The 22,473-nt window shown below is 42.6% G+C and overlaps 1 protein-coding gene across 1 annotated transcript in view; it reads right to left on the bottom strand.

Annotated features, from left to right (window-relative positions):
* prkcz (protein kinase C, zeta) overlaps nt 1-16,147 on the bottom strand; it is a 76,338-nt gene extending 60,191 nt beyond the window's left edge. Inside the window, exons 1-4 of the mRNA XM_079558128.1 lie at nt 16,038-16,147; nt 13,215-13,336; nt 12,956-13,045; nt 11,090-11,140 (exon numbers count right to left, since the gene is read on the bottom strand). Of these exons, the coding sequence (XP_079414254.1) occupies nt 11,090-11,140; nt 12,956-13,045; nt 13,215-13,336; nt 16,038-16,108 (334 nt within the window). The 5' untranslated portion in view covers nt 16,109-16,147. The remainder of the gene's footprint in view (nt 1-11,089; nt 11,141-12,955; nt 13,046-13,214; nt 13,337-16,037) is intronic.
* Between the last annotated feature and the right edge of the window lie 6,326 nt (nt 16,148-22,473).

Here is a 22,473-nt window from a genome sequence, read left to right as displayed (position 1 = left end):
TTTGAAAACAGCTAAGGGGGAAAACAATTTTGAAAAAATGTAAACTTTCTCAAATTATTCAAAAACTACTTTAACAAATGCTGAATTATGAATATAGTTTTAAACTAAACAAAGATACAAAGACATGGAGAGGAGCAAAGTGGTTCAACAGCCCATAAATACATAAAAAAAAGTGTTATGCTAATGCTAGCTAGTACTTGCTACCACTGCCGTTTTTTCACTTCTACAGAACAATCTGCTGTGAGAAAATATCCATATGGGCCTGATTTAGACTTGACTTTATTTGTATGTTATAAACTAGTTTATATTCCACCAGAAAATGGCTAAAAAGAATGAAAAACGTTGTTCCCCAAAAGATTGTTTTCCCCCTCGGCGAGGCCACGCCCCCTTCTATGACGAGATGCCGTCTGTATACATTTCCCCGCCAAGCTATGAAAAAAGTGCGACTTAAAGTCCGGAAAATACGGTAGTGAGTGAGTGGTTGGTGGTGGTCGGAGGGGCCGATGGCACAGACTGGTCGCCTCGCTTCCGTCCGTCTACCCCAGGGCAACTGTGGCTACAACAGGCACACTGCGTAACATTTTGGACTGTACTGTTGCCATCAGTACAAAACATGCTCCTAATGACCAGCTAGACACAAAATGGTATTACTGCAGTGGGTAATCAAAGAATGGATTTGGATGAGGACATAAAGGAACAGGCCACACTGAGATATGTTCTTACCTGAGCTTAGACGAGTTGATGTGTACCTGTCTGGTCTTTGTGCGTGCCCTCAGTCACGCAAAACGACCAAAGATGTTGTCAGCATTTGGCCTCTCCCAGTATATTCCACAAAGACCAGACGGGTACGCATCAACTCGTCTAAGCTCAGGTAAGAACATATCTCAGTATGGAAGACGGTGGCCTGTTCCTTTAACCCATTTAAATCTCAAATTCTGCAGCTTTTAGTCACATCTCCATGGAGACGAGCTGGAGATGTACCCACTCCCGGTAAAGCTACAGTCATGTCTGAGGAGAGCTGAGCCGCGCACAGCAAAAACACGTGTTTGTTTGTTCGTTCATTTAAAAGGTATATTTCAATTATGAAAATATCTGTCATAAAATAAATGCTTGTATGTTCATTTTATTCATTGGGTCAAATCTTACGCGGTGTGGCTTTAAAGTTCCGCAGGCAAGAACCTAACATTTAACAACAGGCAGATCTCCAAATACTCAGGAGCACATATAATGTAACAAAGTTCTGCCTACACTGTGCTGCTGTAGTGATTTCAACAGCTCTTATAGTGTCTCTATTAAAGAGATCAAAGGTCACACAATGATGTTCTCTGATTGGACAGAGTGCCTCAATAACAGACACAGCACTTTTCAACTAAATCGGATCATTTTACCATAAAACTAAGAACAAAGGTACAGCCAGAAAATTAGCATACAGTGTCTCATTAAACTCAGCTATAAACATGAAGCAATAGTTTCATTCTTGAATAATTCTTCTATAATTATTGTTATATTCAAATATGACAGTTTGTGCATAACATGGCCTTAACATTACGATGTTTTCAGCAACGAAATCTAAACAATGGGTTTAAAATGATGTGTTTATTTTGTTGATATATTTTTCAGACGGGTTTTGGATCGGTTTCGTTTTTTAATTTGTAAAAGGAACAAAAATCTGCCCAAACGTCCATTTTGCTTTGCTCTTTTAGGTTCAAAGCTAAATAAATCAGGCTGGGGTCTAGACACTGAAAAAAAAATCAGTAAAGTGTGGAGTCTGTAGGATCGGCTGAAGTGGAGATGTTGTTAAAGAGTAGAACGAAAACCTCATTTGGAGAAAACGGCCCAAATGTTTTGTAAAGTCGGCTCAAGCGCCCTGTGTATATTTCTCCCGTCTTGAGCCACTTCATTTGCAAAGACAAGATTCTTTAGGACGCGTACACAACGACGGCGCCAAACCGTCATCCGCTATAGGCTACTACTGCTGGACACAAGCGATGCAGCAGCGTGAGGAGGAAGGACGCGGATCAAATAACAGGGCGCGATACTGACCTGGACAGAGCAGAGTCAGGCAAAACCGTGGCTTCTACACCTGCTGGCTGTTAAATTTCACATTTTGTAACTTAAAGGTGCATTATGTGGCAAAAAAAAGAGTGTGTATTTGACCTTACTTACTTTACTTCCATCCCAGAGGCCTCTATGATGAGCCAGGACAAGTTTTATTTCATTTTATTTAGGGTTTCTGTTTGTTTTTTATATATATAATGTATAGGTAAATATGGAGACAGATCCATCAGCAGTGAAAACCTACCAGAACGCCTACAAAACTTGAAATAATTGGTCCTGGGTGTCCGAAAGGCCGATACCTGGATGGAAAGTAAAGGCACCATGCTGACCACCTATACAGCCACTGGGCCACTGAAAGGTCAAATACGCACTCACATTCACCCCCCCCCCCCCATAAAACGTTGCATAGTGCACCTTTAAGGCCAGACTCTGCAGGTGAATAGGGAGAAAAAGACATAGATATCAATTTGAAACTTTTGCTGAACATTACTGATTTGAATCTGAGAAAAGTTTTCTCTCATTTTATGCTTTTATATTCAAGTACATCCTATGCATAAAAATTACAATATTTTCAGCAAACAAAGTCTAAATACTGGGTTAAGCCAAAAAAACAGAGAAATCAAGGCACTCTGTGGTGAAGTTAGAATGCCATGTTTTTTGAACTACTCTCCCTGCTCCAAAGAACTCTGTTTTTTAATCACACTCTGTGGATGTCCAGGAAGTGCTTCTCCCTTCCTCTTTTTATTTCATTAATATGTTAGTTACAAAGAATTTTTCGGAGGGTTAGGGAAGATTTAAAAACGTCAAAATATAGTCCAAGACTTAAAGTAGAGTAGAGCGGCTAAAGCAGAGAAAACCGGAAAAGGAAATAACCATATTTGGATTATAGTGTCTTCTCAGGTGGCCTTCGCAGTACGTGTGGATATAAAATATGTAAATATTTGTGAATGAACACACGTTGCTTCCTGAATATCTCCAGCTCGCTAGTGACATAACATCATAAAACAAGCATCGAATGAGGAAACTTTCATCTTTTTTTATACTCAGCAGTTCTACACGGCCATCATCGAGTCCATCCTCTCCTCCTCCATCACCGTGTGGTTCCCGGCGCTATAGACCGGGACAAGCACCGACTGCAGCGCACTGTGCTGCTGCTGAGAGGGTGACTGACAGTGAGCTCCATCTCTCCAGGACCTGTTCACCTCCTGAGGCGTGAGGTCGGCTCACAGCTGACCCTTCTCACCCTGGACACGGACTATTCACCCCCTCCCCTCAGGCAGGAGGCTACGGTCTATCTAGACCCGTACCTCCCACCACTTGAACTGTTTTTTCCCCTCCGCCATCCCAATAACTCTGTATCAGACTCATGAATGTAATGTGCTCTACTGCACTATGTGGTTTGTCCACACTATTTGCTGCTAACACTCAATGCACCTGTACATCTGTAAACACACTCACGCTGATGTTCTATGTCAAATTGTTGTCGTCTTTATCACAGTTTAAATTGGATTTTCTTAAACATGCCCTTATAGTCTTATAGTTTAAAGTTATGTGTTATATGTTTCATGTTTCTTGTTGCACAATGGACCTAGTTGTGAACCTGTTCATAACCATGGCAATAAAACCAATTATGATTATGATAAACACATTCGAGCGGGGCCGGTGATGGATTAAAAGTCTGTATCCCACCAAATCCAGTTACGAGAATAGAGACATGACTTTTGACGTGCCTTTCAGATGGAACCATTTGTTCAGATTGTTATTAATTATTAAAGCCTTTGTTAAACCCCTATTTAGCTTAAACACGCAAACCTCAACAACCGTGGTCTTAGCCTTTTCACGGTGAATGCCATCAAAGCTAGGGGAGTTAAGGGGTACTAGCAAACATTGTCTGGGGACTAACATTAAACAATTTGAAAGAGTAGAGAAAAGAAGTCTGTTAGCTGTGGTCACGACAGGTAAATCACACTAGTGTTCAAATCCAGTCATTTACATTACAACACTGACTTGTTGGCTAACTTCCTGTTGGCCAGTGCAGGGCAACGACCTCTTCCTGTCCACATTATCTAAGTTATTTCAAAACTAAACTGAGAGTAAAAGACAAAAGAAAGCTTAAAAATAAATGTAGAGACGAGTGCTTTAACAAATAAGAACAAAGTAGCTCAGACTGTGGCATTATTTAAACATTTTTTTGCATTAAATTAAGAATAGCATTTAGCATGAGCATTCAGGTGATGTCCTGTGTAGAGTGGCAAGTGGTTATCCAACAACAGCTGCATGTTTTCTGCCACATACTGTCCAAAAGAAGTATTTATTTCAGCGAGACACGGCGGGGATAGAACAAGGACAGGGAACAGTTGTTATCCTTGTAGCTAGCATCATGTTGCTATTCAACATTCCGTGCACAGAGCCCATTACACAGTGTGCACTGAGATGAATTCAAATACCAAAAATTAAACTTATAAATATGCCACATTTCTTTTGATGATGTTTTGCCATGGAGACATCCAGGCAGCTGTAGTCACGTTGGGTAAATCACACTATTGTTCAAATCCAGACATTTACATTACAACACTGACTTTTTGGCTAACTTCCTGTTGGCCAGTGCAGGGCAACGACCACTTCCTGTCCACATTATTTAAGTCATTTCAAAACAAACTGAGGTCAAAAGACAAAAGAAAGTTTAAAAATAAATGTAGAGACGAGTGCTTTAACAAATAAAAAACAAAGTAGCTCAGACTGTGGCATTATTTAAACATTTTTTTGCATTAAATTAACAATAGCATTTAGCATTAGCATTTAGGTGATGTCCTGTGTAGAGTGGCAAGTGGTTATCCAACAACAGCTGCATGTTTTCTGCCACATACTGTCCAAAAGAAGTATTTATTTCAGCGAGACACGGCAGGGGATAGAACAAGGACAGGGAACAGTTGTTATCCTTGTAGCTAGCATCATGTTGCTGTTCAACATTCCGTGCACAGAGCCCATTACACAGTGTGCACTGAGGTTAATTCATATACCAAAAATTAAACTTATAAATATGCCACATTTCTTTTGACGATGTTTTGCCATGGAGACATTCAGGCGCCCAACAGCCTGCCCAGAACGCCAGTCCGCTGTCAAGTCGAGCTCCTCCGGCTAACGTTTTGATCCCTGTTCCACTGGCTGCCGCGTTACAGGTACTGAAGGTCAACCGTGCAGCGCTCATCCCCTCGCGCCGCTGCTAAAGGCTCATCCTAAACCTAGCCCCATCCATCCATCCATCCCTCCATCCATCCAGACAGGCTCCCCCCCCCTCCCCCCGGAGCCAGGCCTACAGGCAACAGCCACGGCGGGGCTAACAACGGCGCTAACGGGGCAGCGCCGCAGACGAGACGGGGTGGATGATGATGGTGTGGGAGAGGATGGAGGGGAATCTAAGGGGGTGGCGGTGGGTTTTTGGAGGATGGACTCGGAAAGAGCTCACCAGTGCGGGCTTGTTGCAGGCTGCCGTCCTCTCTCCTCCCCCCCCTCCTCGTCAGCGCATGATCCCAGGCTTTCGCGAGCGTGGATGTTGGAGAGAGGAGCCGGGGCGACGGGCGCTTCTTTTTTTTTTTTTTACATCCCTCCTCTCTCTTTCACGGCGCGGACAGCGGGACGGACAGGGGCGCTTCTAGTTCCCCCCCCCCCTCCCCTTCCCGCCTTGGCTCCTCCGGGGATTAAGCGGCAGGATGCTAGGCTGTGGAGCTCGGTACGGCGCGCTCACAGCCAGCTCAGCCTGCGTCCGTCATGGAGAGCTTCCCCGCGATTTTCTCTTTTTTTTTTTTTTTTTTTTAAAGCGTTGAGGCGAACACAAAAAGCTGCATTGAGATGAGGGGAGGAAGCACTGTGCCTGATGCAGCTGAGCAGAGCAGGCTCCTCCCTTGAGAGAGGGAGAGGGACGGAGGGAGGGAGGGGGAGTGGGATGAGAAGAGGAGGGAGGGAAGGAGGGAGGGGAGCCTGGTGGAGCTGGTGCCCGCCTGGTAGTAGTGGGGCTGAAGGGGGGAGTGCGGGGGTGATTTCTGTGTGGAAGTTAAGACGCTGCAGGTGAAAACATCGATTTTTAATGAAGTGGCAGATTTTCTCCCATAACATCTTATTTCTATTGTCAGAGTAAGAAAAAATGGACCAAACTCTCCTTTTCACGACTCCGAACTGTCCGGAATCACCGTTTCCCACGCGTATCCATTCACAAACTGACATGTTTGGGATCCATGTGACGTACGGGATCCTGCCGACAACGCTCCATAAAACGAATACGGTCGTTTCCTTTGTGGAAGACGCCGGCTGTCAAAGTCCACAGGGAGATGCACGCGCATGCACATGAGCATATGTTACAAAACTTCAGGGCCATTTTCTCCAAATGAGGTTTTCATTCCACTCTTGCAACAAAATCTCCACTTTAGTCGCTCCTACAGACTAGGGCTGAAACAACTAATCGATTACTAAAATAGTTGTCAACTATTTCAGTAATCGATTAATCGTTTTCTAGTAAACACAGACTAAAATAGAGCTAAAAAGACATGACAATTATGTATTTTGGATGAAAACCTACTTTGTTTTTAAAGTGAGGGTCTGCAGTGTTTTGTACATTGTAAATTTCACAAATATCTGTCTTTGTCTCGTCCAATCAGAAAGCAAAAGTAGCACAAAGAGCTTTAAGTTTACTCCATCAACATGTCCTTAAACGGCGCCACTTTAGCTTTATGTGATGAATTAAAAAAAAAAAAAAAAAAAATTCCATGCACCTTTCACAGTCAAGCGATTAATCGATTAATCGTAAAAATGATCGGTAGATTAATCAATTACCAAAATAATCGTTAGTTGCAGCCCTACTACAGACACATTTCTTGGTCTTGGAAAATGTATTTGAAAGCTTTAGAATTTCTCACATTTCTGCCTAAGTTGATCTGATCTTCATCAAAATAATGAGAATGATTGAACAGTGTCTGCTTAAACCCAAACATTTGCATTTTATCATATTTTTACAAGCCATAACATGTAAACATTCCCAAGACAGGGAGGAAAAAGTGAGTGAACCCAGGAATCTCGCTCAACTGCAGCGGTTTTGTAAAGAGGAATGGTCCAAGATTCATCCTGATCGTGGTGAGCGTCTAATCTGCAACTACAGGAAAGAAGTTATTGCTGTAAAAGAAGGATCAGCAAGTTACTTATTCCATGCATGTTGTGAATGTTTTAGGTTTTTCTGCAAAAAATTCTATTGATGACAGCACTTTGTCCAGTCCCTGAGGCAACAAAACAGCCCCAACACCATGATTCTCCTGCTCCAGACTTCACACTGAGGATAGTGTAAGGATGTTGGTGTGCTGTTCCATTTGTCCTCCACACATGGCATTACATGTTCCCCAGAATATATTCAACTTTGGTTTGCGAAAGAGCACTTGGATGCTCCACAGTACTGCTTGAAAAATATTCAGTGGACTGATGGGCCCAAAGTTGAATTGTTTGGGAGGAACACACAACGTCATGTGTGAAGGACAAATGGAACAGCACATCAACATCTTTACACTTTGCTCACCGTGAAGTCTGGAGCAGGAGAATCATGGTGTGGGGCTGTTTCGTTGCCTCAGGGTCTGGACAATGTGCTATCATCAATAGAAAAATGAATTCACAAGTTTAGCTAGATAATTTAAATAAAGACCTGAGACATTCACAGCAGCGTGGGACAAGTGAGTAAACCCTTGTATTTAATATCTGGCTGATCCTTCTTTTGCAGCAATAACTTCTATAGTTGTAGATTAGACGCTCACAACGATCAGGATGAATCTTGGATCATTCCTCTTTACAAAACTGCTGCAGTTCAGCGAGATTCAGGGGTGTACTTACTTATTCCACACTGTCCTGTGAATGTTACATGTTATGGCCAATAAAAATAGGATCAAATGTAAATGTTTGGGTGGTATTAGTTCAAGCAGACACTGTTTAATCATTCCTGTGATTTGAATAAAGATCAGACCACATTTTATGACCAATTAAGGCAGAAATGTGAGAAATTCCAAAGCGTTCACATATATTTTTCTCCCACTGTACTGTATCTCATTCCTGCCTGATTTATTAAGCCTTGAACCCCAAAAAGCGAGACAAAATGATTCTACTAAAAACTAAGGTAACAAAATTACACAATAAAACTATACATTTAGTCTTTGTCCATTATTTACGTTTGGTTGTTAAAAATATAAGCAACTTCAGCCATTTTCTCTGCATAAAATTCCACATTTTTATATGTTAAAACATAAAATGGCTACAATTATACATTATGCAACTTCTGCAATACATTTTCCTCCTCGTTCTTAAATCAGTAATCTACAGCAAAGGTTTCTACAGCATTCTTTCACTGAATTCACCTCCCACATTCATGACAATACCAGTAATATTTTTGGAAACTGATGTGGCTGCTCTTGACTGTTACTTTTTTTTTTGGATCAACTCGTCTCAAAACAAAAGCAAGACTCGGAAGGTGATTAGAGATACTGTATCGATGTGAAACTTTTGCTGCAGATGACCAACATTACTGGCATGAACGATGGAGGGGGGGGGGAGGGGGGGTTGCACTGGAGAGAGTGGTACAAGGACCAGTGTGCACACAGAGCCACTGTTCATGGTGGGAGACTGAAAGGCCACTGTCTGGAGAAACTAGTTGTGAATGTTACACAGTGGGTCATGGAAACGGGTTAAGTTTAGTTTTACTTCAATTCATTATCAGTGCTGTGTAGAAACGCCAATAATCTAAATAATATTCACGATTAGCAAATTAAGGAAGAAAAGAGGAATTTCTTCAATCCTTTACAGCACTGTCTAAATATTCAGCCATGTGCACATTTTATATTTATTTAAGGGTTGTTTAATCGGAAAAACGAATGAGCATTTATATGTGCATGCTTCTACACTTATGTCAAAAACCTAATAATAATGATTTTTAATTTTTATCATGATTGTTATTATTATTAGCCATATCTTAAGCAATCTGGTGTGAATGATTTAAAACTAGTGAAAGAAATTCAAGGACAATCGTGAGTATGACACTAATCGATTACAAAAATATTATTTAAAAAGTTAATAATATGTCTCATCCTTCTAAAAAGCGTGCCCTGAGATTCTGTTATTGCGACTTAATTACAGGCCACAGTATTTGTTTATAATGAACATGATTGGTATTACCCTTTTTTCCAATACATATTTTAATAATAAATAATAATAATCTCTCTGGATTTATATAGCGCTTTTTAAGACACCAAAATCGCTTCACATCGTATAACTGTGTGTCATCGGCATATGAGTGAAAATTGAGTCCATATTTCCTTATGATCTGTCCCAGCGGAAGCATGTAAATAGTGAAGAGGAGTGGCCTGAGAGCTGATCCTTGTGGAACACCTTGATGAACCGGGGATGATGGCGAGCGGGAACCAGTGATTGAGATGGACTGTTGTCTGTTGCCGACATTTGACTGAAACCAGGAGAGAGTCCAATGTATTTGGAGAGGCGGTCAAGGAGAATGGAGTGTGAAACTGTATCAAATGCGGCGGATAGATCGAGGAGGATAAGTACGGTGATTGGTCCGGAGTCACACACTTTTTTATTTCTTCAATATATATTTTACTATGTTTCTTTTTAAAAAGTTATAATAATCGACATTTGAAACATGACTATATTAATTCTGAACATTGTTTTTCCTATAATGGAGCAGCCCTACCTTGGAGCTTAAGTTTTCCCAGTCACATTAATGGAGTGTGATGAACATATACCATAAGGGCTATTCTCTCAGTCACATTAAAAACATTAGTCAGTATGGACTGTGGTGTCGGTAATAAAAGCGTCAGCTGTTTGCTCGCTCAGAGGAGTCCATCGCAGTGACTCATAGCCCCTCCCACTCACCTCTGTTTAGATTTCCTGCTCTGGACTGGACAGAAAAGGGCTAATTCTTCTTGAACGTATGATTAGACACTGCAGACATGACACGAAGCACATGCACACACAAAAAAAACACTGGGATTTGACTGCCATTCTTTTTACATCCGTGCTTCTCATCGGTCTTCGTAGCCACAACAAAAACAACAAATACACAGTTATTCTTCAGTGCCGTCAAATGTCTCTGGAATTTTGACCATGAACATTTCAGAAACAGTAACCACTGCTCCGGATACATCAGCTCTGATTCACCGCAAACAAGCAACAAAGTCTCCGGTGAAGTCCTTTCCCAGTGGCAAACAGCACACACTCCACCTCAACAAGGGCCCAGATATGTCCACACACTGTGACCTCAAGTATTTAAACAGGCTAATATTATCAACGGGACAAAAGCTTCACATCATTTGACCTTTATTTATGATGAGGAATAATAATAAACCCTCGTGATGATCAGGAGGTGGGGATCTAGGCGTTCCTTTGTGTAGTCGTATGTACAGTGTTATTACAAACCACTTTATCTGAGGTGGGACCAGTGCAGTCTGAAATGATGCGCTGTATGAGGAGGTTTATGTCACAAGAAGCCATGTATTAGCACTAATAAAAAACTACAAGAAGCATGCACATATTATAATAGCCTATCTTTATTTATTTGGAATCAATAAGAGAATCAATAAAGAAACTATCAATGGCACTGATATCAATTCCCATCCCTATGGTACACTCACTGCCCACACTGCCCACTCATAGTAAACATAGCTGACTTCCTGCCCACACCGTCCACACACTGTCAACACCGTCCCTTCTCTTCCCACACTGCCCACTGTCGACTCTCTTCCCACACTGCCCAATGTCAAGTCTCTGCCCACACTGCTCAATCCCTACCCACACTGCCCACTGTCGACTCTCTTCCCACACTGCTCAGTCCCTGCCCATACTTCCCACTGTCGACTCTCTTCCCACACTGCCCACTGTCGACTCTCTTCCCACACTGCTCAATCCCAGCCCACACTGCCCTCGCTGCTGTGGCTCACCCCCTTTCACATAGCAGTTGCAGGGTGTTCTCAGTGTGAAGTGTGGGGGTACTCACTGTCCTCTCCGGGGCAGGGCAGGCCGGGCCGTTCTGGAGCGCCGGGGAACACTGAAAACCAATGCACACAGACAAGTATGAAGGTTGTGGGGCATAGACATATTTTTATTAGACCGTCATTCCTCACTCATCATTTTAGACTCCCCCTCCCCAGCTCTGACAAAGCATCTTCCTAAAAAGGGCATAAGGATCTTAGACTCTTGCGTGACGTGTAGTTCGCGCAGCTCCAATGCCAACAGTCCGGCCCTCATTAGTACGAGATTTCTAAAAAAATTCTTACGAAAAACCAGCCTGGTTTCTTTAATTGTAACTATCCCAGCATTATCACAGGAGGAATATCTAGCTGTAGAAAGTTTAAGAAAATTAGAAACCAGGCTTTAAAGTTGTTTTGAATGTGTCTAAAGCGCGATCGAAAGGACAAGATCGCGAATACATGCGGCCGAAATTAGTTTCCTTCGCAGGGTTCGAGATCGGGTGAGGAGCTCAGTTACCCGGGAGGAGCTCGGAGTAGAGTTGCTGCTCCTTCATGTCGAAAGGAGCCAGCTGAGGTGGCTAGGGCATCTTTTTCGGATGCCTCCTAGTCGCCTGCCGCAGGAGGTGTTCCAGGCATGTCCAAGTGGGACAAGGCCTTGTGAAAGGCGCAGGACACGCTGGTGGGACTATGTCTCCGAGCTCGCCTGGTGTCGCCTCGGGGTCCCCCCAGAACAGCTGGAGGAGGTGTGCGTGGATCGGGAAGTTTAGGCATCTCTGCTGAGACTGCTGCCCCCGCGACCCGGCCCCGGATAAAGCGGAAGAAAATGGATGGATGGATGGATGGATGGATGGATGGATGGTGTCTAAAGCGCAATGCATTCCAATGTGACTAATGACTAGTGGCTATATGGAGGTACTACAGCAATGGCGGAGCAATGGCGGCCTCTTGTGTCGTCGTCTCAAAGCAGAGCAGCCAGCGGCCATTGATGTGGGGACTTTATATAGTGAGTTTGTTTTGAGCATAGGTAATGGTCAGGCGTGTGTGTGTGTCTGTAAAATACCCCAATGACTTCCGATGTAACAAAATGTAGTAATACAAAACAGCAGAGGACCAGCAACCTGGCTCTCTTTCGTCCAGGAAGTATTCATCCTAGTGAAGCTTAAATCATCGCCTGGACTGGGTTTGTTTTCAGTTGAGGACGTTTCCCTTCTATCAGCAGAAGCTTCCTAACTCTTGTTGTCAGAGTGAGACACTGGAACCAAAGCCAGAGCGGTCATATATAAGACTCAGGCCCCTGCCAGGAGGAGGGAACCAAAACACCCACCTCATCAACTTGTTTACAGTTTCACTCAATTAGCAAGTCTTTGTTCTGCTCTGTACTGAACCAGAGCGCAGAGACCCATTAGTGCAGTCCCGACCAAAAGTTTAAGATCAGTTGAAAACCTTAACAAGGTTCCAAGTAGAACATCAGTATGCAACAAGAAGAAATGGGAGTAAATATTTTTATAGAAAACAACCATTAAACTGAAATAGTGAAGGCACTGGACGATCTTCGACTCAAATGAAGGCCGTTATTTGAGGCAACTGCAGCCCTTCAATTAAACGTTTACAAAATGCGTCAAAAATGTTCACTCCCATTTCTTCTTCTTGCATATTGAAGTTCTGCTTGGAACATTGATACGATCCTACCATGCAAAATGTTAAAAAGTCTTCAACTCAACAAAACCCAGTCCAGTCGACGATTAAGGCTTCACTACGAAGTTTGGTGAATGTTTCTATATTTGAAAACTTCCTCTGTATGGCAATTACCTAACTTTGGGTGTGGACGGGACAAGAAAGCCTATACTAGTAACTGCACCATACTATACACCGGACGGGGTGCAGTGACTGACCGTGCAGCAGGAGTCCCGTCCTCTTGGTCCGACTGTAAATGCGGAAGGCCTCTTCCCACTCCATCTGAGACGACACGGTGCAGGGATCGCCTGAGAACAGCACACAGGAACTTATATGTGTCATATTGTGTCTAAAAGTCGGCTCTACAAATCTGCTCTGAAATGTCTGTTCACTTCTGCAGTAGAAGCAGAAACGACAAAAAGCCTAAGACTGAAAGCAAACCATTACTCCAGACATATTTTCAACAAGGGGACTCACCTTCGTCATCGATCCACTTGAGGGTGATGGCTGTCCGCAGGTCCAGGCTGCACATGCCACGGACCTCGGCACACAGCTGGGCGAAGGAGAGCGAGGACGCCAGCTCTGTGATCAGAATATCGCTGGAAGACACCAGGAGTGGACATGAGCACCAAACACTCACTGACTTAGAAGGTCTTATATACTCTCTGTCCGGGAAGAATTGACACTTCCCCCACATTTTGTTTTGTTACAGCCTCATTCCAAAATGGATTTATTTCAGGGTTTTCTCAGCAATCTACACACAACACCCCGGGGAAAAAAGTAGTTTTAAGATTGTTTTGCAATTGTATTCAAAATAAAACTCTCTCATGTACATAAGTATTGGCTCTGACACTCAAAACTGAGCTCAGGCGCTTCCTTTTTCCACTGATCGTCTTTGAAATGTTTCTACAACTATCCTGGAGTCCAGCACTATATATAAACACATTTGACTTGATTTGGACAGACATACACCTCTCTATAAGATCCCACAGTGACGTCAGAGCAGAAACTAAGCCCTGAAGTCAAAGGAATCGTCAGGACTCCGAGACAGGTTTGTTTATTGTTAAGGAACCCCATTAGCTCCCACCGTAGTGGTTGCTAGTCTTCCTGGGGTCCACGATTAAAAAGTATTTAGAATAAAATAACATGCATTAAAAACAAACATGCACAACAGTAATACATGACCAGATATAATTACTGAAACCATACCAAGGATTTTAGTGTATTTTTGAAAACATGTAAATTGGATGAATCCCTCAAATTCACAGGCAGCTTATTCCACAATTGCGACGATCTAAATTCAACATATTTTAGTAGCAGACTTGTTCTCGGTCGATTTATCGCCACGTCGTCACTGCGAGCGCCGCGTAGAAGAACAGTGTGTCTGCTCCACATATTTAATGTTTTCAAATAGTGCGATCAGTTTGCCAGTCAAAATTATCTTTAGAAATAATAATAAATTATAATGGAATTTATTTTGGAGCAAGGGCCAGTTTAAGGTAGAACGCATTTTGTCAACACTGGTGGAGTGGACACCTGACCACCAGGCGGGCGGCTCTGTTCTGAACCACCTGGGGCCTTGCTATGTCAGCTTTATTTGCAGCGGACCATATAACGGAGCAATATTCCAGATGTGAGAACACAAAAGACTGAACTACTAGTTTTTTAATAGCTTGAGTTGTGTAATATGAGCACCTTCTGACCACAGCTATAGCTTTACCGATTTTCCTGATCACATGATCCACGTGAGGCGACCATGAAAGATGGTGATCCACTGTGACTCCCAGAAGTTTCATCTGTAGCACTTGTTCCAACGTGGAGCTATCGGTTCTCAGTATTAGCTGAGTATTACTATTTAGTATGTATGAGTACTACTATTTGGTATCGAGCCTCAGATCTGGGGAAGGGAACAGCAAAACTGTTGCAGCCTTGATGGTCCCGAAGAGCACAGTGGCCTCCATCATTCGTGAATTGAAGATGTTCAGAACCACCAGGACTCTTCCTAGAGCGGAGCCCGTCCAAACTGAGCGATCAGGGAGAAGGGCCTTGGTCAGGGACGAGACCAAGAACCTGAGGTCTCTGACAGAGCCCCACTTATTCTGAGGAAATGGGACAAGCTACAGATGGAAAACCATTTCATTGTCCAATTCGAATGTATTGTACAATGTAAATGCAAACAATGATTGTATGAAGTATAGTTTAACTAGAATATAACACAAATGTGTGGGGGAAACTGTTTTTGTGGTCATGTTGCCCAGCCATCTGCAAAGTAAATGCATTATACACCTTTAAATGATACTGAAACAATGCACTGTCCCATGAAGCTTGTGTTCCAGCAGAGGCAGATGGAGCAGCGTTAATGAGTGACAGGCTGACAGGGCAGGGCTCTGACCCTTGAGCTGTAACATACCGACACTCCCTCTGGAGAAATGACACTGTCTCACAAACAACGCTTCAAATGATTCACAACCATGATTGGAACAAGACACTGTGCACCTCGAAACCCACGTTAGTTCTGGAAGTACATCTTTTTTTCACATTTTAATTACTTTTATTATTATTGAGACATTCTTATTGTGTTTTATCAAATTACAGCTGGGGCTTGATTACCAACCCAACATATTTCAATTCAGTTACAGATTGGAGATGCAAAAACCACGGTGGACCTTAGAGCCTCCAAAACATGTGTAGAAAACAAATACATGGACAATGTTTGAGTTTGAGAGGAAATGCCCTGTTCTCATTCATCCCTCTGACGGCCAGAGGCGATGCTTCAAGCACTGCGGAAAAAGGTCATTCAGTGCTTGAAGCTGTGTCAGAAGGGATTCAGAGAACCGTAGTTACATACGTAACATTCATTTTAAATCAGGATTTAGGCTACAGTCAAATGCCATTATAAACAGTAACACATTACAATTATACAATTGTTGCACCAATAAAAAGGAGCATAGATTCCAGACTTTGGGAATGACTGATATAGATATAGGCCTATAGACAGAAGTAAAACAAACAAACAAAAAACTTTACACTGACACAGAGTTTGCCAAGATTAAACACATCATCAGTATGTTTTCTTGAAGTTCCTTCCTTCATTGTTTGTAAGTAAACAGAAAAACAGGGCATTTAATTTCCCTAAAGTACGTCCCGGCATGGCCCCACCACATTATCTAACTTGTGTCACTTTACTTGTTTGTGAAGTGGTCATCCATCCTACTCGGACTTTCATATTTGACACTGCCCCCCCCCTTCGCCTCCACAGGTGTCTCTCTCCACAGCGCGCCCCGGACCACACGGACTCACCCGCAGTAATGCGCCTTCACTCGGACCCGCTCTGCGCGCTGACCCATGGCGATTCCGTCCCGGGGGTGCATGGTACGCCACTCTTCCTCTTCTCCTCTTTCTCTCCAGGCCGACACTCTCCTCTCCCCACTTCAGCCCACGCTCCCTCCGCTCCTCCAGAAAGTTTGGAGGCGTTTCTCGTTCATCAGGAGGAGGAGGCGGTTGAGGAAAGTGTTGCCAAAGTTGAATCAAACGTACATTTCCGCTCTTGCGTTTCAGAATAAAACTCTCTCCACCGCATTGGGCGGCTGCGGGCTTTTATTCTGAAGCTGGATATTGTGCGTCATGTTCCTGTCTGTCCTAAACTTTACCCCGGTGGATCTACCCCGTCAATTTAACAACGTAACTGTCCTCAGAGGGTCCGTCAGATGGTGACGGTTTGGTGCGCTTTACTGCGTTCATAGAAATGGATGAAGGAGGTCGAGTCAGTGACGGTGTGCAGTGATCTGCCGCCCTCTACTGGCAGGTCTGACATTGTACAATTTAGTCCATCAGTTTTGCAAAGGGGGAAAAATGGAAAAATGTGACCCCAGCGGGCAATACTACTTCTACTTTTACTAATTTAAGGGCGCTGAATTCAAAACTCAATGTCGTCAAGCCCAATTCTTGCGCTAACGTATAGGGTAAACTATTTTTGATCTGATCTATTTCTACAAATTTTAGGGCGTGATTTTTTAAAAATCAATGTTGCCAGGTCCAATTCTTACGTTAACATGGTCACCAATCGATCGCTGACCGATTTAATGCAAGAGAAAGATAATAGAAAATAGAAAACTTTATTGTCTACCATGCACAATGATGGCAGAACTTTGCCTTTGGCTTGCTCATACATTCTAATACATTTGCCCAGCAATGTACATAATAAAATCAGTTCATTGCAGACACAGCTCCAGACTTGTCAAACACCGTCACTTAGCCATATTAATATGACTCTTTGTTTTAGTTATGTTTTTGTAACTGAAAATCAGTCTCTGATCTCCCCATGGATGTGTTTTTGAAACAGGAACGCATCTATTTGTACTGATTTGAGGACGCTGATTTCAGAAATCAACAGTCCCACCCACTCCCGGTCACGTGTCGGGGTCCAAAATAAAAAATCCCATGTATTATTAGCACTGACTTTTCGAAAAAGTCAATGAGACTGTACGCTAGTCATAAGGAAGGAGTAGGACGGCAGGACTATAGTGTCTACAACGGGGGGCCAAATCCGGCCCTCCAGCACAGAACCTCTGGCCCCAAGATGATTCTGAGAAATATTATGCAAATAAGAGATCAAATATCTGTTACTCTTAAATGAGAGAAATAGTGTCAGTGTTTAAAGGTTGCTGGCTGAACATCCCACTTGGTCATGTATAATGTGATACAGTGATTCTCAACTGGTGGGTCGGGACCAGAAAGTGGGTCACGAGCCTTTAGGATACATTTCTTAACCTCTTAACCCCCATCTGCACCGAGCCCCTTTATGGCTTAACCCAAATCTAAAAGCTTCTTGAAAAAAAGTGTCAAAACAGCGACAAAAATGAGCTAAGAAAGAGGATGAAAACACAACAAAAGAGTGGCAAAAAGACAACAGAAGAGTGACAAAACATGTTCCTTTCGGTAACAGCATTTCCCCTCATTCCTCTGCTTGATGGAATGTTTACAAATCTTTAGAAACGAAATATGCACAGATTTGTTTTGATTTTGGCATTACAAATATAAAATTTGGGTGTTAATAATAAAATAATACTGGCATTAAAATAACAAATACAAGTAAAATATCTATTGTATTTTGTAGCACATTTCACCAAAGCCCTTTAATAAATCATCGTCACAGAACAGTAACAGTCAGAAACAATGAATGAATGAATCTATTCAAATGATTAAAATCATTAAACATAATGAGCATTAAATCTGTGCAGTTTTCAGGGGGAGGGAGGTTCTTTGACTCCTGGTTGCTCTGTGTCCTGTGGCGGCCCCTGGTGGCCTGAAACAAAAACACATAAGATTCCTCCATGAAACCGTTCCTGCAGCTTGCATTTAAAGTATGTTACAAATTATTAGGCAAATGACATTTTTCTCAGATTTTCTAAATTGTCAAGTGAAATGGCAGTCAGCATAATTTTAAAGTCTTTAACTGCTAGAGGATAATATGAAAGTGATTGAAAAAAAAAAGTCCCAGCGATAACAGTATTTTTTCCAAAAATAGATATAAAAAACAAAATCTACTGTTCCAAATTATTATGCACGGCAGCGTTTTAATACATGTTGTAGGTTGTAATAAACAAATGGTCATTTATTGAATTTGCAGCATGAGGACGTCATATTTGCCGAAATCAAAAGCTATTTCAATCAAAAATATCTAAACAGGACAGGTTGTATTTTAACATGACCCTTCTGTGATAGCCGCTTCAAAATTCTTACATCCATTAAACTTGTCTCCCAGAGCTACTGTTTGGATGGAAACTGCCTCCCACCCTCATAGATGTTTAGCTTGATGCTCCAAAGGTTCTCAATAGGGTTAAGGTCAGGGGAGGAGGGGGTCCACATCATGAGTTTCTCTCCGTTTATGCCCATAGCAGCCAATGATGTGGAGGTATTCTTTACAGCATGATATGGTGCGTTGTCATGCATGAAGAGGATTTTGTTAAGGAAAGCAGTTTTTGTACCATAGAAGAAAGTGGTCAGTCAGAAACTCCACATATTTTTCAGAGGTCATTTTCACACCTTCAGGGATCCTAAAGGGACCGACCAGCTCTCTCCCCATGATTCCAGGCCAAAACATGACTTTGCATTCAATGAATAGTTTAGGGGAGGTCTGATAGAAGGTTTATGCACAACTGCAGCCTCTGGAGGATCCAACACCTTGATTTTCGGGGGACTCCAGAGGCACCAGCAGCTTTGAAGCAGCTGTTCTCTTAATCTGATATATTTGTCTGGCAGAAACCGTCCTCATTGTGCCGTTATCTGCACAAACCCGGGTGTGCTCTGAATCAGCCACAAATCTCTTAACAGTACGATGATTACGCTTAATCTTTCATGAAATATCAAAAGGTTTTCATTCCTAGTCCAAGGCCTTCAACTATTTCACGCTTTTCATCAGCAGAGAGATCTTTTTTGCATTCAAAGCTGTCATACGTGCTTCAGACTTTACCTGAACACAGTGTCTGCATGCCGACATCATAACCTGAGAAGCTTGCAAAGACACAGTCCCTCACAGAGGTCTTCTTCGCACACGAAGCTCTGGCGACCCACACAGCGCTGCCGTTAAACCCTCGTCTCTCGTCTGCGGAAACAGCAGAGCCACAGTCCAGGTCCCGACACACTCCGGCCATGGCCTCCAGGTTCCAGTGCTCAGAGAAGACTATCAGTCGTCTCCACTCTCCTCGGTACTTCATCTCCACAGTCCCCTCACAGCGGCTAGCCCCTCCCACCAGCCTCAGCGGCTCTGGACACAAGAGACAGGTGACCAGACATCAACGATTGCAAACATTATCATCATCACTGTCCATCTTTCACCATGTCTCCTCAGGGGCAACATAATCCCCTTTCAAATGCCCTGACGCATACCTCCAGATCTCATCACAGATTTACCTGAGCAGGTGAGTCTGAGAGTGGAGCATGTCCCTGGGTGGGTCCTGGTTTGGTTCCGGGGACAGTCCATCACAGCAGACTCGTGGCCCTCACAGTGGAATGTCTGCCCCAGAGGAGAGAGCTCCCCCTGGAGGAGAGGAGCCTCCTTGAGGAGAGGAGCCCCACAGCCCAGCTCCCTGCACAGCACCTCTGCCCCCCGACGGTCCAAGGCCCCCTCACAGACCCCGGCCCAGGACTGGTCCAAGGACTGGTCCTGGATCTGCAGAGATCCTGAACACAGGCTCTGCCCCCCGACCAGCCGCACAGAGTCTGTGGGTACACACATGATGTCACAGTCGGTCACTTAGCCCCTGTACTGCATAAAGCCACGCCCTGGCCCTGGTCTTTGGCCCTGATTGGTGAACACGCCACAAATTGATAAAAAAAATAATAGTAATATGATGATGACACTTCCATTTCATACATGAATACATTTGTGAGTTCCAAGAGTATTTACTGGGGATTGTTGTTGTGATGTTTTTTTTATTTATTTTTTTATTTACAGAATAAAACAACAAGACAAGCTTCAAACCCCCCACCCACCTCAACCACTCCCCTAGACATTCATGCCACAGTCACAACCACAATCATCCACACATTCAAAGTGTCTCGACAGCAACACAAACTACAAACAGAAGAAAGCACGAAGCAAACAAAAATAAATAACACAAGGAAATGAAAAATAAACTAAATGCATAATTGACAAAACATTTTTGATGCAATAAATGGCATAGCAAGTACACTCAATATATATATATATATATATATATATATATATATATATATATATATAAATATTCTGAGGTGTGATTTGCAAAACAATACCCATAGAGCTTAACCATAACTGTGCAGAGACCCAAAACAAAAATAAAACAAATGCATCAGGTCCTCCTCCCCACAGAACCTACAACAAGGATCTTTTTCTATCTGCCATTTGAACAGATATTTTTTTGTTGCAATAATTTTATAAAAGTTGAAATATTCTGGAATATGAATCTATTGTAGTTCTATAAATCGTTCTAAAGTAATCTTTCCACAAAATTGGATCATTAAATTCATCTCGTGATGCAATTTGTGTAAAGCACTTTGGGCAGCTGTAGTTGATAATGTGCTATAGCAATACTCTCACACTGCATTCATGCTTTCACACGTTTCTAATGTCCAGTCTGTGTTGACAAAACTTACCACCAGTGGGCGCCGGTAGTGCGTCAGAAAATGCATAAAATGAGAAGAAAAGTAAACAATATCGCGCTACAATCATGGCTTTTTAAAGCGCCATTACTGAAGAATACACAGCTAAAGCAGGTTAGTTTGCATATGGTTCAAATTGCTTTACTGAATGTACCGATACTCAATAATCCTTTTTTAGCTTCACTGTGTCAGCACCTGTGGCTATGTATTTTTGTATTTATTTTTTTATTGAAAAATATACAAAATTAGGCTCAGGTGTGCAAGGCTTGAGTTTCCAGTGTAAACAGGGTCTGCAGGGCTTTGGCATTTGTGCAATAATTCAAGGAGGTCACATAAGAGGACATTAGTGATTCAAATACAACAAGTTTTGTTTTTTGGTTAAGGTACTTACAGCTATGGATATGATACTTTGCCATTATTAATATTAAATACATAGGCTACTATAAAGTTTATTTGGGGGTAGATTTTTTTGATAAATACCAAACAAAATATCTTTAAAGGGGGGGTATTATGCAAAATCGACTTTTTCAAGCTTTACATCATGTTATTAAGTCATTCCCTCATTAAAACCATGACTGAAGTGTTGCCTTGGCACATTCACGTATTTTCGAGTAATCTGTAGAAACTCTGATGGCGGCCATTTTAGGGATAAAACGCCTGATTCCTTCAGGAAACGCCCTCGACCTCCAGGATACGCCTCCGACCTTTCGTCACCAGCCGAGTAACCAACCACTGCTCCTCAGCAGAACCCCCTCCCGCAGTGTCTAGGCCTAAGATGTAAACAGAGTCATCATGGAGGACTAGCTTCATGTGTTGTGAACCAGAGCCACAGCAGACTTTTACAAAGACACACATCAGTGTTTCTGTTACCTAAACACCCAGGATTAAAACCGGTGACAAGAACACTTATTTCAGTGTCTGGTTCTGCGCTGGGCCTTGATGATGCACAGAGCCTCCGGAGAAAGCTAATGTTAAGCTAAACCTCGAGTCATCACGTGAAACGAGAAATATGCACACATAAAGTCAATAAAACCACCACACACATAAAGAACCGTTTAACAATGATCACACACGGAGCCAGGCTTGTTGATTTGGAAGTTTATTGCTCACATTTCATCTACAATGGGTCATAGCCGAGTGGCTTTCTCCCGGAGCTAACAAGCTAGCCGCGACAAGCTAACGGGAAAATTCACTGAATACAAGCAGCATATTATGCATTGAAAACGTCACTAAAACAAGCAACTGCTTGAAGCAGCCTTTATGATGATCACACACGGAGCCTGGCTTGTTGATTGTGTAGTTTATTGCTCACATTTCATCTACAGTGAGTCGTAGCCGAGTGGTTTCTCCCGGAGCTAAGGCACTATTAGCCGCGACAAGCTAACAACCTTCACCTTCACAACATTCATTGAAAACAGGCAGCATATTATGCACAAATAACGTCAATAAAGCAGCAACTACTCGAAGCAGCCTTTACGATGATCACACAATGAGCCTGGCTTTACACATTTGTGGTTTATTACAGACTTTTCATCAACAATGAGCTGTAGTCGATTATAACAAGCTAACGGGTAACCTCGAAAAACCATTGTCC

Source organism: Gobius niger (genome assembly GCF_951799975.1).
Source record: "Gobius niger genome assembly, chromosome: 6".
NCBI classification, from domain to species: Eukaryota; Metazoa; Chordata; class Actinopteri; order Gobiiformes; family Gobiidae; genus Gobius; species Gobius niger.
The sequence above is the reverse complement of the archived record's forward strand: the minus strand, read 5'-3'. Positions and strand labels throughout refer to the sequence as shown.